General features: G+C 35.4%; 2 protein-coding genes across 4 annotated transcripts in view; one reads left to right on the top strand and one right to left on the bottom strand.

Annotated features, from left to right (window-relative positions):
* Positions 1-1300, top strand: part of myot (myotilin) — a 30585-nt gene extending 29285 nt beyond the window's left edge. For all 3 annotated transcript variants that reach the window (XM_084430360.1, XM_084430362.1, XM_084430361.1), the window contains exon 17: positions 582-1300. In XM_084430360.1, coding sequence (XP_084286486.1) covers positions 582-703 — 122 coding nt within the window. In that variant the 3' untranslated portion in view covers positions 704-1300. The remainder of the gene's footprint in view (positions 1-581) is intronic.
* A 155-nt stretch (positions 1301-1455) lies between these two features.
* On the bottom strand, positions 1456-16278 carry hdac3 (histone deacetylase 3). Its single transcript, XM_084430363.1, has 15 exons — positions 15995-16278; positions 14056-14138; positions 13810-13952; positions 13492-13573; positions 12325-12381; positions 12134-12189; positions 11503-11636; positions 9934-10014; positions 9567-9640; positions 9424-9488; positions 9233-9322; positions 7654-7712; positions 5563-5642; positions 4850-5007; positions 1456-1906 (listed from the first exon to the last, which is right to left on the bottom strand). The coding sequence occupies exons 1-15, from the start codon at positions 16047-16049 to the stop codon at positions 1837-1839; spliced, it is 1287 nt and encodes a 428-aa protein (XP_084286489.1). The 5' UTR covers positions 16050-16278; the 3' UTR covers positions 1456-1836.
* Between the last annotated feature and the right edge of the window lie 909 nt (positions 16279-17187).

The following is a 17187-nucleotide window of genomic DNA, read 5'->3' as shown; positions in this document are numbered from 1 at the left end:
CTGCTGATAGGCTCACTTTCTCTCCTCCCCCATCATTGGACACGCCCTCTACTGCTGATAGGCTCACTTTCTCTCCTCCCCCATCATTGGACACACCCTCTACTGCTGATGGGCTCACTTTCTCTCCTCCATCATGAGCCCCTACTGCAGATTGGCTCACTCTCTCCTCCCCCATCGTGTGTACACACCCCCTACTGCTGATAGGCTACGATATTGTTTTGGTACTCTGTCCAAGCCGCTGGTTTTTCTATTATTTACACAGCCAGGTCTGTGTACAAACACAATATTTTTTCAGCACACACACAGAACAGACATCTAGCAAAAAAAACGAGTGTTGATTTCAGTTTTTTACAGCACCTCTCAGAAATTGCTTACTGCACCTTTAAAGTGATCACATAAGATTGAATGTTAAAAATGAGTAAAATGTTGTTTCAAATATTTTTAGATGCATACTGCAGGTCAGTGATATCACTGAATAGCATGTTATCTACTCAAATATTGAACTCTCTTCTTTTAACCTGAATTTGCCAGTTCATTGCTTTGTCTCTCAGCCCTAAATAGCAATGCCTATTTTCCCCTAGCTCGAATGAACAAGACTACCCCTCCTGCCAGATCGTTTCCCATCGTGAGCCAGTTTTCCAGACTGAGCACCGAGCCTCGTCCTCGCCACACCGCCCCTCTATACGAGAGTGAGGAACTGTAGACGCACCGGACTCGTGCAGATGGGCATCTGGAGACATTATGCGGGATATTTCTCTGTAAATGACCCAGTTAGTGTAGTTGCTCCTTCAATCAGTCAAATTCACTTTAGCCAGTGCCTCTGATGTTTTCCCAAGGAATGATTGGAAAAAGTTTACTATTCCAGTGGAATCAATAGCCTCATCCCAGCACATGACTTTACTGCTACACTAGTTGTTTGCCTGGTTAGAAAAATTGATGATGACCAGTTTCATGTAAAGCTACATATTTATGAACCCCCTATACAAGGAAACATGTATCTTACTATTTTTGTTTGTTTCAGTTTTACATAAATTAGAATAATGCCTTGATTTCTTTATCATCTGTAATGTGTGTTGATGTAATGTTTCTCAGCCGTGGAAGCTGAATATAGTATGTGTGCAGCGTCGTCACGGATACACTCTTGACCTACACTATGATGTTATATGTTTTGAAAAGGAAATTTTTGCTACTAGAACAAAGGATATGGTAAAATCTATTGATTACAGTCCAGAACACAGATATAATTTGTGTTATACATGTGACATGATCATTTGAGTAAACTTCTTTGTGAGAATACTATACATTTATCTCTGAGGTGGTTTTTTTATGACTATCACGTCAAAAATCTGCAACGCATAATCAACTGAACTACTGTCATTGAGGAGGATCTAGCACACTTATGGGCAGTTGTTCAGGTTAGACTGTGTAGATGCAAGTTGAAGAAGTTAGAAAGGCTCTTTTCCAACAGATTTATTACAGAAACATTCTATAAACAAATTATGAAAAAGCCAAGACAAAAATATGCAGTTAATCATAAGCACTTGGATATACACTCATTCATCACATGATTTCTGATCCTTTTCAATACAAATACAGTATCTGTCGTACACAGGACTCAGTGTGAAGTTCCCTTTTATAGCTAAACTTTGATAAAAAGGAAATACTGTTGTGACAATAAAAAGTTCTACACAGGGAAAACTACACAGTTACAGTGCGCATGAAGAAAAACAATTCGAATTGGCTTTCACACACTCATTACAATGCAGTTAAGTACTATAGATATGGCAAGGAATGGACATCTTCATAGCTAAAGACCCAAGTCAGGTCCATTCTTCATCAGATCTCCACATCACTTTCTTTATCATTATCATGGTCACCATCATAAAATTCATTCGCAGCTTCAGGCCTGTGAGGAAAAACAGACGTGGATGGTCAGGATTTTCAATATGCAGTCAAGCAGCTGACAGTTGACAAAATTAAAGAGACCAATACAAAATTTGGATTTACTATTTATATCTACGCGTTTGAGTAAAACATTTTTTTGAACGTTTTATTTTAATCACTACTGACAACATTTCTTCCAAATTTCAAGTAAAAACATTGTCATTTAGAGCATTTATTTGCAGAAAATCTAATAATGCCAAGAAAACAAGTTTATATTCATGTTTAAACAACACAATACTAATGTTTTAACTTGGGAAGAGTTCAGAAATCAATATTTGGTGGAATAACCATGATTTCCAATCCATGCGTCTTGACATGTTCTCCACCAGTCGGTCACATGCTGTTGGGCGACTTTATGCCCGATTCTAGCCTTCCTGAAGCAGCACCAGAACATTACCAATCCTCCACCAAACTACAGAGTGTGTGTGTCTGTGTGTGTGAGAGACTGTGGGCTGTAGGACTCTCCGGGTCTCCGTCTAACCATTAGAGGACCAGGGGCCTGATGTAGAAACGTTGTGTACACACAAAAAGGGCAAAAAGGGTCTTTTTCCACACACATATCGGGATTTATAAAAAAAATAATAGACTAGGCGTAAATATGTGCGCACCGTACGGACACTCTAGACTGCGTACGCACTCTTTCACTGGAGAGAGCGAAGTACTGAAGTAAACATGATGATCCATTTCCACAATTAGATTAAATATGCCATTCTCATTAATGGAGTTAAGCACTGAAGGTACAAAAAAATTTATATTGATTGAAATATAAATATTTGTAGTGGATGCGATGCTTTTGAACACTTTTCCTGTGGCATGCTGTGTTTTAATGTTTTAACTACAGCGAGGATTGCTTGGCGCATGATAGGCCTAATTCCGCTTTAAATTGTATTCTAATTAGCCGAGATATTTTCACGCGAATAATGACCAATGGTGCGCACTCGACTCCATCTAAGCAGACGGCTTAGCAACATAGCCTAGACGGTATAATGACAGACACCGAAGGACTCGCTCGGTGACAGAACGGTCCATTGGTCCAACTTCTAGACAGTCGCCTAATTATGACCCCGCTGTGGTCTTCCCAATATTATGAAAAATACCACGTATTTGAAGGACAGAGTTTGAAGGAAACGGTAAGATATGCACATTATATTTTTTAAATGTTTTGTCAGTGATGTGCTGTGTAAGAAAATAATTTACAATGCAAAAATAAGGCCCATCTTTTTCCATTAAAAATATATAAACATTCTAAAATATATGTTTACCTTATGGGCAAAATTGCATAAATTTGATTTGTGTAAAGCAAAAAGTACATAAAATACTATTTGGCCAGTGGAAAATATTGGGAATAATAATTCTCTGAAATGTATTTTATACAATATTGATTTATTTATTCTAAAACAAGGCAAAGAGTAAAGCCCCCTGAATGATTTTCAGCAATGTAATATTACAGCACACAGTCTGTATTTCATATTTTTCTAATGTCTTGCGTTAAACTTGGTATCACGTGGATGGGAATATGCATGGAAATAATATGCAGATGATGTTATGCATATTAAAACTAGGCTTTGTAATCTCTACATATGGTTTCGGGGTGGAGAGATGCTTTTATCCTCCGCTGACTGGGTTTTATAGAGGGAATTTTGCGCAGGTTCTGCCGCACACATGGTTTAATAAATCTGAAAGCTTTTGTGCGTACGCACACTTTTAGGATGAAAACTACAGAAAGTTTTATAGCTTTGGGCAAAGCTGAAACCTGAATCAGGAAGATCTGTCTTTATGAAGGACGCGCGACTCAAGTCAAGTCAAATCACCTTCATTTATATAGCGCTTTTAACAATATGGATTGTTTCAAAGCGGCTTTACAGTGATAATAGGAAATTTCCGTAACAGAGATTGTTTTGGCTTTACAGCAGCTCTAGAATAAAGTTATTGTTCAGCTAAAGTTAGTTTTGTTTGATTGATTCACTTCCGTGAAAAACAAAATCTTCCTTCTGCTCTGACAACGTTCCCCAACTGGAAGGATTGTTTTTTCCCCACAGGACAAATCTCCAATCCACACAGCCAGGACAATCGAGCTGAGGATGGAGGAGCACCAGATCGAGACCCTGTCATGGCCGACACAATCTCCAGACCTGAACCACTGAACACCTCAGGAACGTGATCAAGAGCTTCACCAGCCATTACATGAAGACAAACTGCGTGATGTTTTTCACCAGGAGTGGCATAAAGCAAATGTGCCTCAGCAATGTGACCGACTGGTGGAGAGAACATGCCAACACATGAAAGCTGGGATTGGAAATCAGGGTTATTCCACCAAATACTGATTTAAACTTGCTTTCTTTGCATTATTTAAGGTCTAAAAACTGTCATTTTCTGCAAATAAATGATCAAAATGTCACTATAGACTATACGTTTGGGGTCAATTATTATTATTATGAAAATTATTCACCAAGAATGCATTAAAATGAAAGTAAAGACTTTTACATTGTTCCCAAAAATTCTATTTCAATTAAGTACATTTATTTAAAATAAAATTATATTTTTAAATAAATTATCTTTATGCTGTAACTTGCTATTCATCAAAGAATCCTGAAAAACGGATATAATAGTTTCAAAAGCAATTAAACAGCACAGCTGTTCTCAACATTAATATTAATCAGAAATGCTTCTGATAGAATGATTTCTGAAGGATCATGTGACACTAAAGACAGGAGTAATGACAGGATTAATGCCATCACAGGATAAACTACATTTTAAAATATATTACAATAGAAAATAGTTATTTTCAGTTAAATTGTAATAATAATATTTCACAATATGACTGTTCCTACTGTACTTTTGTTCAAATAAATGCAGCCTTGGTGAGCAGAAGACTTCAGAAGAATAGTGTTAGTCTTATAGTCACCTAGAGAAGTTCTCTTCTGATCCTCTCTCATCGGGATCCGCCTCATCCGGCCGCTCATAACTCAGCAAATCAGAGGGAACGTCATGGATCTGAACACTTGGTGCATGATTCAACATCTTCAAGTTCTCGAATACAGTTTGACGAATCTGCTCCAAATACTGCAAAAAGAGGTAATGAAGTACTGGTTAGTGGCCACACCGCTGAAGACGGCCTCCTGAACACCACTGAAACGTTCACAACCTGAGGTTTCAAACAAATACTCCAACCTTTAGAAGTATTTCTGCATATGAAATCAGAAACAAACCCCATTTGGGTGAGCCTCCCCTTGAAAATATTCAAATGCCAGATTTATGTAAAAAACCTCAAGTTCAGACGTAAACTTGCGGAAATGCTTCTGTTATGCATTACTATCATTTAATACAAAAATTCAAAGTTTAATTTTAAAAAAAAAATGCACATGAATTTGAGAATAGTTTAGTATTTGGTTTGGTTTTTTGCTTTATTGACAGCAGTACAGTCTCTTCCAAAGATCATCTAGTGCTGCATCTGAATCCAAAACATGCTTAATTGATCTTTCATTATTATTGGTTTTACATTAAGATCCTCAACTTGCTTGAGTCTAAGACCTTCGGACCCTACTGTATATGTCAAGACAAATGTAAAATGTAAAGACATGTTTGTAGACACAAACAAATGAGGAAAATAATGCATACTTGTCTAGAGTTTTGGTTTTCTATCCTTGTGCTGACATCTGGGTGAAGTGTGAAGTCTGGAGCAAAATATTCAAAGTATTCTGTGCAGAGGACAAATACAGAGATGAGAAGATATTTGACAAACATCGACAAACAAAAGTAACAGGACAGTTTTAAAGCAGTGCGTCGTAACCTAGATCAGGGGTTCTCAAAGCAGGGTGCGCAACCAATAGCCGTATTTTACAGACAATAGGTTGCGTTTTTTATCATCTGAAACGTGCTGCGACTTGTATTCCATAGTGATTTATTTAGTGCGTGTAATGTAGGAAACCATAGACACTTAAAGGTTTTTACAGATGTAATTCTCAAGTCTGCGAGGCAAGTTCATTCGGTTCATTTTTGTGACACGCTCCAAAAAACAGTCCAAGGAGACCAAGAGCCTGAAACGGCAGAAAGTACATCCTTTTGTTTTCTTTATTTTACAAAAGCAAAATGTTCTGTTAGTTTGAATTTACATATTTTTAAATGTACAAAATAGACCCTTTACAGTTTTGAATGATGAATGATTTTGAATTACTCTCTGTATGCTCATAACTACGTTTATCGCTGCTATAAGTAAAAAAAAAAAAAAAGTCAGCCTTGCTAACTGAACATCACCGCCTATTCATCATCAAACTAAAAATCCAGTTAGCCAAAAAGCCAAAAACATATTTTTCGCGCATGTGAATGTTGCCGTTTTATTTGGATATTGCAACATGAGTGAAGGACAAAGCATTATTTATAGGGCTGGGAAAAAGATAATGATTTCTCCATTTTAATCGATTCTTATTTTTATGAACCAATTTCATCATTTATTTTTATTACAAAAAAAACCCAAAACGTTTTGCCGCTGTTTAATGTGCCGTGACAGATCGCTGTAGCGCCTCGGTTCAAGAGAAGCGTCTCCTCCACTTTAATACCAGTGACAGCAACAAGTAAACATTAATGAACATCAGAAGGTATGTTAAAAGATACAGTACAACTTATCGAAATCCATATGTCTCATGTAAGCTCAACCAGTGCGGAAAGACAGCTGGTCACATTTACCTCAGAAAAACCATATTCAGTGACCATAAACTCGTTAATCAGCTGGAAAAATTAATTCTCGAGGAGCATTTTGCTAAATATATGAACCATATTACATATTCATTATAATTTTTAATGTTCTTCAATAATGCATGTTTGAATAAATCCATAAATTTTTTATGACAGCCATCATTTAAATGTTTTTATGTAAAAAAACAAATTGGAGTAGAAATATAATTATGTAATTGTAAAGCTAGTATTATTAACTATTCTTGAGTGTATGAAGTGTTTGTATACAAATCAGTTAATTTTAACCTTCAATATTATAGTAATGTTGTACCAACTGACTCCCATGTATAGTTCACAGCATTATAGAGATTCTTTTCCCTTGAGAACATTTTCCATGTACCGTCCCTGATATATATCCACAATAAATGATTTCAGATCGCAAGCTTGTGAATCGAAATCGAATTGAATCGTGAAATTTATGTCAATACCCAGCCCTAATTATAATAGTTTAGCCTCCAAATACACGTGCTGAATGAGAGAGGAGTCCAACGCCAGTTTCAGTTTAAATAAATTAGTTTAGGCTGAATTTAATGAATAAAATAACCTTAATGAATGCCACTGTAATTTATGTTTATTTTATAAAATAAACATGAGAGGGAATAAAATACTTGTATATAATAATGTTTGTAAACAAGTTTTATTTACCGTTATTTTACATTATTTTTAATGTTTCAACAACTTAAGTTTGACCTGGTGTTGCTGTATTATTAAAACGTCCACATTTACAGATGGAGGCCTTTTGCATCAATAAAACAAGCGTATTGTGTCCATTACTCCCACCCACATTAACTTATAATCATGAGCTCTGTAGTAAAAAAAAAAAACATTTTCCACCCAATGAGGGATCCCTGGCCCCGAAAAGTTTGCGAACCCCTGACCTAGAGGACACTAATTCACACAACCACTAGATGATATGTAACAGAAGAACAGAAACATGGAATAATTCTAGATATCTTTTCTTCAGCGTTGCCGTCTTACCACTATATGGTAGTTCATCACTTATGGACTCGTCAACTAGCAAGGATGTTTCAAATGTCCTAAAAATGAAAGCTATGATGCATTAATGAAAATATCAGAAGATAACAGTCAGTCAGCAAAGATATCATATACTCAAAAGATTAAAGGGGTCATATTTTTTAATTGAAAAACCTTTATGTACTATGAAAACTAAAAAGCAAACAAAATGAAAAAAAAAAAAAAAGAGCAAATGTTTCAGTTATACGTTAAAATTAAAGACAGACGTTTCATCTCACGGCGTTCTTCAGAGAAATCTATGGCTGAAACGTTTGCTCTCTGGGCTGTTTTTAAAACACTTTTTTTCACATGCAATAAGTGAAATAAACGATAAATTTTTTATATATATTTAATGGCAAAAATTGAGGGGAAAAAATCTATTTCATAGAGAGTAGCAGTAGCAGTATTGGTATCGGCAAAGCCTTCTTTCATTAAAACATGCCATTAAACAAATATTTAAAATATAGGCTATTGTTGTTTCTACATTAATTTTGGAGATTAAATGTGAAATTATTACAATATGAAAATATATCAAAAAGGTTATTGTTAGGTATGATTAATCGTGATTAATTACAGAAAATGTGCAATTAATTAGTTGATTTTTCTTTTATCGATTGACAGCACTAATTAAGAGATTTAAATATTCGTCAGTATTGTTCTATTTAGAGATTTAAATATTGGTTGGTTTTGTTCTAAGCGAGAGTAAGCGATTCTCAAAAAGTGTTGATAAAAACAAGACCGCTGTCTGAGGAGAAAAGTCTGATGATCGGACACATGCCTGAGTGTTAAAAAGTAATTAAGGGATTTAGATAATGGTCGGTTTTGTTCTAAGCGAGAGTAAACAATTCTCTGCAAAGATCAATGAAGATACAGTTCAGTTGTCTTAAGTGAAACATAGCTGGTTGTCAGAGTCTGATGAGAGTTTAACGGTTTCAACATTAAATTTGCAGTCATTTAAGCAAAGACATTGCGCAATATAGCGTATGGCTATCATTTTAATAAGTAGCATCTCTGGTTCCATGCAGAATTGCTATATTGTGACTGTGCTCCTTACTGTGATTGAAAATTACTTATATCATGGTAAAGATTTTGCTTAAAAATTACTAATTTTCTAATTACGAAATCTCCTAAATGACTAATTTTGCCCACCTCTAGTAGTTTAAAGAGGGAGAGAGTCCACTTTAATATGAGCAAACTAGAGGTAACAGTGGAAAGTGATGCAAAGTAATACAATTTATATGCCAATGGCAATGCATTTTCACTTACAACTATATCAGGTGTGTACAATTTATTTTTGCTAAAAACTCTTTATTAAAAATTTCTTCAAATGAGTTGCCTATGTGTTGGCAACAGAAAGCACTATTGCTCATTTAACATTTTAAAGACGCAGCAGCAAAAAGAAAATACATTGTAAGTGGACATCAGGGAGAGAGAGAGAGAGAGAGAGAGAGAAAACGTATAATATGACCCCTTTAAAATGAACTTTTTTCTCTTTTGATGATTTATACTAAATGTAGATGAAATAATAAAATAATGAACGCACCAACATCTAGCAACGTTTCGCACCGTGTAGCCTCCTCCACCCAGCACAAGCAGCGGGATTTTGAAGCCCTTCACAAACTCCACACATTCTCTACAAATACAAGCGTTTTAAATGAGATTAATCAAGGAGTTTAACGTTCAAGCTTTCAAAACACTGTGTGTGGTTTGATGTGAGGGTATGGAGTCTCTTACCCATGGCCTCGTATGCTGAGATTGAAGCACCCTAATCGATCACATCCCAAAGAATCCGCTCCACACTGCAGACGAGACGAGAGAGATGAGCAACCAATACTATGAGCACACTATTATGACTGACAGAGATCGTGCTCTCTCACCTGAAGAACGATACAGGTCGGCTGATAGAAGTCCACCACCTGCTTGATGACTGGCTGAAACAGTTGTCTATAGCCTGAGAATACAAAAGAAATAAATCCTCTTGCTCTATGCTTGCATCAAATCAATAGGTAGCCGTTTTACCCACAAACTAGTGTTTTCGCACATACGGCTGCTTTTTCTTTACTACCTGCCCAAAACACAGTTTCTCTATTAAGTCTGTGAAGCTGGTTGAATATATGACATTTTTGTCCATATATCAGCCAGTAAAACAGCAGTCTATGGCTTTGCTATTACAACTACATGATCATAGTGAAACTACGCTTTTTCAGACCTCAAATGTGAATATTAGACCATAAATCAACTCACTCTGGTCATCAATGCCGTCTCTCAGTGGGACATTGAGGCAGTAGTAGCGACCGCTCTCAGCTCCCACCTCATACATATCACCTTAACACATCCAACAACACAAACAGTGTATTATTAGTACAGTGTTTCAATCGCAGTCCGTGTGTTTGTGAAGATTAAGCGGTTTACATGAATTCATCTTTCCATATGAATGTGCGATTAACAGCTAAAACCAGGGCTCTGAACCGGTTCAAGATACGAAGACAAAAACCGGAGACGAGTGAAATTTTAATAGGAGCATAAACAAAAACAATCAAGTTTAATGCTTATTTGAAATGACCATAAACCGGTTATATATAATAACGTAATTTTATCGTTCTATTTAAAGGGATAGTTCGGCCAAAAATGATATTTAACCCATGATTTACTCACCCTCAAGCCGTTCGAGATGCATATGTCAATCTTTTTTCAGACGAACACATTTTCAGTTATTTTAGAAAATGTCTTAGATCTTTCAGTGGTTATAGTGTGAAGCAATGGGGTCCACCTCCTTCAAGTCCCAAAATGTGCATGCATCCTTCACAAAAGTAATCCATCCGGCTCCAGGGGGATAAACTAAGGCCCTTGTTCTACGTCACGCCGCTTCCTACGCTACGTCATACGCCAGCATCCATCTCCGTGAACACGCGTCGACCGCTACCGGAAGCCAGTTATTTTCATTTATTAAGTTTAAATATGTATATTTTTCCGACAAAACCGCACGGATTACCCTCAGAAGGCCTTCGTTTATCCCCCTGGAGCCGGATGGATTACTTTTGTGAAGGATGCATGCACATTTTGGGACTTGAAGGAGGTGAACCCCATAGCTTCACACTATAACCACTGAAAGATCTAAGACATTTTCTAAAATAACTGAAAATGTGTTCGTCTGAAAAAAGATTGACATATACATCTCGAACGGCTTGAGGGTGAGTAAATCATGGGTTAAATATCATTTTTGGCCGAACTATCCCTTTAATATTTTAATTTGGCAGTCAACCAATCATGGATTCAAATAGTACGGCCTATGCAAACGTGACTTGGACGCATCTGACGTGAGTGAACTGTGAGTGAAAAGTCATCATAGATAAGTCGCTGGCATTAGCTTTTGGATCTCTCGGCGATATGTCACCAACCGTTGAAGCAATTACATTAAAGTGAAAGTAAATGGCAGATTATATCCAGCATGGTGTGCTTTGAAACCAGCCAAAATTGCAGGTTAGTGTAGAACCGCTGGTATTAAGAAGAAGAAAAAAAAAATTAGTATTATGACTTTATGTATACTCAGACACTTGCATGTGTCATTATATTAACATTCCAGCTTTTCTATAAAGTATAGGCAAATTTTATTTATTTTTTATCACCGGGTATTTATTCTAAGCAAATCGTTTTGGATTTCAATTAGGAATTCAATGACAGAAACGTTAAAAATACTGATTCTGCTCGGAGAGAACCGATTGATTTTCTTCCCCTGTTTTTAAGCCCTGGCTAAAACAATGTGCACGACGACACTGTATAGATGACTTCTATCAGAAAGTAAGAACATCATACCAGTTCCTGGGAAAAAGTAGTTCCCATATTTGTGGAAGGATACAGTCATGACCCTGTCTGTGAGATAAAATGCTTCCTGTACACCGTCACCATGATGAATATCAATGTCAATGTAGAGCACACGTGGATGATACCTATCAGAGACAGAAACAGGAAAGATATGTAGAGATGAGCTGTAGACCACGTGTTCATGCTTTACTCCATATAAACGGTTTCATAAAGCATTTGGCTAATTCTACGGATGCAGTTTTTACAAGGTCATATTAAAAGTGTCATTTCCACACCACTATCATCACCAAAAAGAATTGCAATAAGTTTCAGGCACTAGCACTGGTCAAACACACAGGCAGTTCAACCTCAAACTCATGTTATTGGTTGAGCCGATGTTATTATGTCTGCCCTACGAGAAACAACATGGGATATCTGTATTTTTATGAATTTATTTGGCACACCTGCAAGACTATTTAAGTTCATTTCAAAAAACCTAAAGAGAGATTAAAAGTTCGCTTTATAATTTCATAAATAGTCTCAGAATCATTTAATAAATAATTAATTAATTAATTAAAATACAAAACATCAGGAGTATCTCGTTATTTGGTGTGATGTCACTTCCTGGCCGTCTCTCACTTACTTCAGGAGTTCAAGAATACTGATGACAATGTCATTCACGTAGCAAAATCCAGACGCCTGGAAATAGAAAATAAAATCATGTAGAATCATGTAAAATCATTTATGAGATTGATTTTACACTTCCCAAAGTGCAGGTAATTGTATGTATTTCTCCCCCCTTCATCTTCATGTGAACAGAAATCAGATGCTTACCTCAAACTTTTTTGCATGATGTAAACCTCCAGCCCAGTTTATGGCAATGTCACATATCTATACAGTGAACAACTGAATTAGTCTTCATCAAAAACAATGCAGGAATTCAAAGAGTTCAACATCTGTACTAATCTGTACCACGAATCATGTTTTCTTTTCTTTCCTTTTTTTTTTTTTGGTAAATTTTTTATTTATTTAAAAATACTCTTTTTATTGACATATTTTAGATTTCGAATACAGGGTATTTGCAGGGTTTTGAAATCAAAACCTTTTTAAGGCCTTTTTGCACTATATATATATATATATATATATATATATATATATATATATATATATAGTGCAAAAGTCTTAATTTTATCTTTAAAGGGATACTCCACTTTTTTTGAGAAAAAAGGCTCATTTTACGACTCCCCCAGAGTTAAAGAGTTGAGTTTTACCGTTTTCGAATCCATTCAGCCGATCTCCGGGTCTGGGGGTACCACTTTTAGCATAGCTTAGCATAGTGAATTGAACCAGACAAGACCATTAGCATCTCATTAGCATCAAGAAACTTTGCTGCCGTACCATGAGTGCAGCAGGCGTAATGATATGACGCAGCGCATGCCGCCTGATAATAGGCTACTGAGCTGGGGACTATTTTCAGGCGCTGTGTCATATCATTACGCCTGCTGCACTCATGGTACGGCAGCAAAGTTTCTTGATTATTACGCAGGAATGAGAGTATAGTTCGCAACTTTTCCTTTTCCGTTGGTCTTAGTACACAATGTAACTACAGAAGAGTCAAGTTTTAAATAGGAAAAATATCGAAACTCTTTGTTCATTTTTTTTAGAGAGATGCTAATGGTCTTGTCCGGTTCAATTCATTATGCTAAGCTATGCTAAAAGTGGTACCCCCAGACCCGGAGATCGGCTGAATGGATTCGAAAACGGTAAAACTCAACTCTTTAACTCTGGGGGAGTTGTAAAATGAGCCTATTTCCCAAAAAAGTGGAGTATCCCTTTAATATTTTCACACAAAAAGTGGTTTTAAGCCAGTTATTTATTTATTTTGATGTAGTGTGTCAGAAGGAAAAATCCATTTCCAAACATTCCAGGTAAAAAAAAAAAGAAGAAGTATGATTTCTAATGTACAATTCATGTGTAAGCACAACATTTCCACCATCTGACCTTGTGGTTTAACTGAGTCGCTCCTTGCAAGGAGGCTCCGGTGTATCTCGAACAAAACTCAAACAGACCTGGAAAGACAGGACTAAGAACAAAAAAAGGACAAATTATTAGAAAAGTCTTATCTAATTAAACTTTTAAAAGAAGTTTACCATGTATTATACCAAGCAGAGTTGCTACTTACTTTCACATTCATAAAAATACATTTGGTTCGTAACCTTAAACTTTAAAATCTTAAGCCAAAATTTTTATAAAGACTTCAACAATGAAATGATTTTAAAATAGTCGATTTTAAAGGCATATATAAATGGGAAAACTCACCAGTCATCTCCTACGTTGAAGGCGTTGAGACTCTTGGTGAAGCCCTGCATGTTGTTTGGACTGACCTTCTGCAGGAAGTCGATGTAATCTTCCGAGTGGAACCGGCACATGTCATGCTGGGATGCCTTGTATGGTTTGAAAACCTGTACAGAGAGACAGAGCTTTGCTCATGAGCATCTGATGTGAACCGCTTCTTGTCAGAGAAATGTGATTGGACTAAACGAGTGCTGAACAGACTGATCATACCATCATCTTCTTGTAGAGTCCATAATGCAGGACAAGACTGTGTGTGAGGGACAGTCGGTGAGGCTTCATTGGGTGTCCTGCACCTGGAGCAAAAAAAAACACACACAAAAAACAGAGTTGAGAATAATAAAAAAGTGCTTTCTGTAGTTCACCTTATGTTCTGCCCCTAAATATCACATTCATTCACAATGGTGTTGCCTAGCTGGGGTTGTCTATTAGGATGCTTTCACTTTGTACTTACACATATCTTATTTGGTGTCTTTTACATGAAAATAAAAAAACTGTTAACCTAATACATGCAAAGAAAGTGTCTACTTCCATGTTTCAAATAACTTTTGTTCAAATAAAATGTCAAAATATGGGCAAAATTGTCATTTAGCGTAACGGTCCGAACTTTGATTTTACCTTTACATCTTTAAATAAACAGACACAATACCACATTTAAAAAATACTGTATTAGTTTTCTTTGCATGCTCAAACAAGTGTTGGCTGTGATTTATTAAAAGGACTACATCTTATTGTTTTCTTAAGTATTGAAATAACAAGGAGACTTTTGTCCCGAATACGCAGAGTTTGTTAGAGGTTATTCAGAGTAACAGGACCAAGAAGCCATTTTGAAATCATATAAAATAACTGAGGTTACACTTTATTTTAAGGTGATGTAGTTACTGAGTACTAAGTACTGAGTAATATTACGTAGTTACATGTTACTACATGTATTTACTAGTAATAATAGTAAATTATGCATAATTACGAGTAACTACTCATAATTGTGCATTATTTACTATTATTAGTATAGTAAATACACGTAGTAACAAGTAACTACGTTCATCTTAAAATAAAGTGTTAACAAAACAGATCATTCGACAGTCTCTGACATCATCAATCCAGTGTAACAATAGTTTGTACAAAAAAAATTAATTTAATGATACAGACTTAATACTAAAAACTTTGCAATAATGGAAACAATGACAATACGAGTTTTGATAAAACGTCATTCAGAGTAACAAACCATGATCATTCGGTGTAACTGAGATATTTATGTAAAAATTAAATAATGTATTTATTCTCAGCCGTACTTATTAAATTATTTGTAAAATAATAAATTAAGAATATGTGGATCTACTGAATTAAATTAGATTTTACATGATTTTTATTCCCTCTTAAACGTCTTGCTGACAAATGGGTAAAACCTAGTAGTTTGAAGGATATTAGCAAAAGAATAAAGTTTGATACAATTGATTAGTATTTGTGATGTCTTTAAATTATTGTTTTTATAAATTCCTGATAAAAATGTTTTGTAAATAAACTATATTTAAACTGAATGACATTTTAGTGGCTGTCTTCTGTAAACTGTGGGGGAAAAATATATGGTAGATATTATTTATTTTTCTCAGAACAACTGTAAACAACACATTCAAATGAGCAGGAAAAAAAGAAAACATTTAAAGAGGTACTGATGCTTGAAAACCCATTTTCACCCAATTATAGATGTAATTACAGAAATTAATTACAGCTGTAATTTCATGCAGGCAAATGTCCACCATGACTATATTTATCAGTGACTGTGAACTAATGTCGCAAAGATGTTTTGAATATTTGAAAACTTTTGAATATTGTCCGATCAAGATTATTTGAACAGGATCACCAGGTTTTTAATGTCAGCTTTAGTGTTGCAACGAGATATGCGCGTTAATGAAAATTATTATGCTGTATTAAATGAATGAAATGCACAATAAAAGCTTCTTTTTTTTTCAGACTTTTGGTTCCGACTCTGTATAGTGCACAAATGTGCAATAAATAAATAGCGTGATTTTCTGGCATACCAGTTTAATATCAAATATATCCAACGTATATAAAAATATAAAAGTAAACAGTGAGCATTTGCAGTGTGTTCATTGATTAGCCACATCTGCTAGCAGACACAGATACATCTTACCATAGTGAAAATTCCCCACGTCTGGGTCGTAGAAATATGCCGTTCGGCTCGACATTTCGTCGCAGAGTCTAAACAAAAAGGGCGTTTTCTGGCACAATGAAATAATGTTTTATTATTATTTATTTACTTTCTGCTCCTAACTGTCGCCATCTTCATTACAGAACCGGAAGAACTCACTCAGTCTTCTTCGTGGCTCCTGTCGCTGCTGCTATGAGGAGATTACGGAGCACAGCGCCACCTGACAACTAGTAAAGCAAATACACATTTCAGTTCGTTACAGTAGCACTAGCAGTAGCATAACAAATGACATTTTAAAACTGTGATTAATAATAACAATAAAAACAATTATTATTATTATCATTATCATTATTAATTAATATTGATCAAAGGGTTACGTTTTGGCTGGCTAGAATGGTCCAGTTGGTCCAGTATCGAAACGTCAGCCTAGCTTCCCAAACATCTGTCAGCTGAACTAAAATAAAATATTTACCTTAAGAAGCCAACTCCTGAGACTTTAAGTCAACATTTCTATAATTTAACAACATATGTTTATGGTTCTCTTGTGGAATGGTTATGCCATGCAGGTAAATACATTTTTTTATTAAAAAAAATAATAATTTGGCCTAATCAATAACATGACCTAATCGTGAGCAATACATTTGTTGCTGTATTTGTTAATCTTTGTTAACATTAGTTAATAATAAAAATACAGCTGTTCTGTTTGTTCATGTTAGTTTACAGTGCAATAACTAATGTTAACAAATACAACTTTTGATTTGAATAATGTATTAGTAAATGTTGAAATTTACATAAAGATTAATAAATGGCGTAGAAGAATTGTTAATTCTTAGTTCATGTTAACTAATGAAACCTTATTGTAAAGTGTTACCAATATTTGCACTTTATATAGATTTTATTAGACGTTTTATTTTATTGATTTAAGGTATATGTCTGCAAGATTTGGCCCCCCAAAACACATATATATATATGGGGTGGATATTAACATGCCTAAGACAGTACTTGTGCACAGTACTGTATATATTGTGACTGTTTTGTCATAAATTGCAGTTGCTATTTGATATACATTTAATCAAAAAGAGGCCACACTCTGATGCCAATAACAATGAAAATGTTTAAGGATTTTAACACTTGGGTTCAATCTTTACAAGAACCAAATAAAACCTCTTTCAGTG

This window comes from Rutilus rutilus (genome assembly GCF_951802725.1).
Source record: "Rutilus rutilus genome assembly, chromosome: 14".
NCBI lineage: Eukaryota > Metazoa > Chordata > Actinopteri > Cypriniformes > Leuciscidae > Rutilus > Rutilus rutilus.
This window is presented reverse-complemented; position numbering and strand designations above follow the sequence as displayed.

What these genes read in the sequence shown, in the direction of transcription:
- hdac3 (XM_084430363.1), bottom strand. Translation starts at nt 16,049, where the DNA reads ATGTCGAGCCGAACGGCATATTTCTACGACCCAGACGTGGGGAATTTT. An exon ending in ATCATGCAAAAAAGTTTGAG is followed by an intron (nt 12,190 to 12,324) that starts GTAAGCATCTGA and finishes TTCTATTTCCAG; the next exon opens with GCGTCTGGATTTTGCTACGT. An exon ending in CTCAGCATACGAGGCCATGG is followed by an intron (nt 9,323 to 9,423) that starts GTAAGAGACTCC and finishes TTGTATTTGTAG; the next exon opens with AGAATGTGTGGAGTTTGTGA.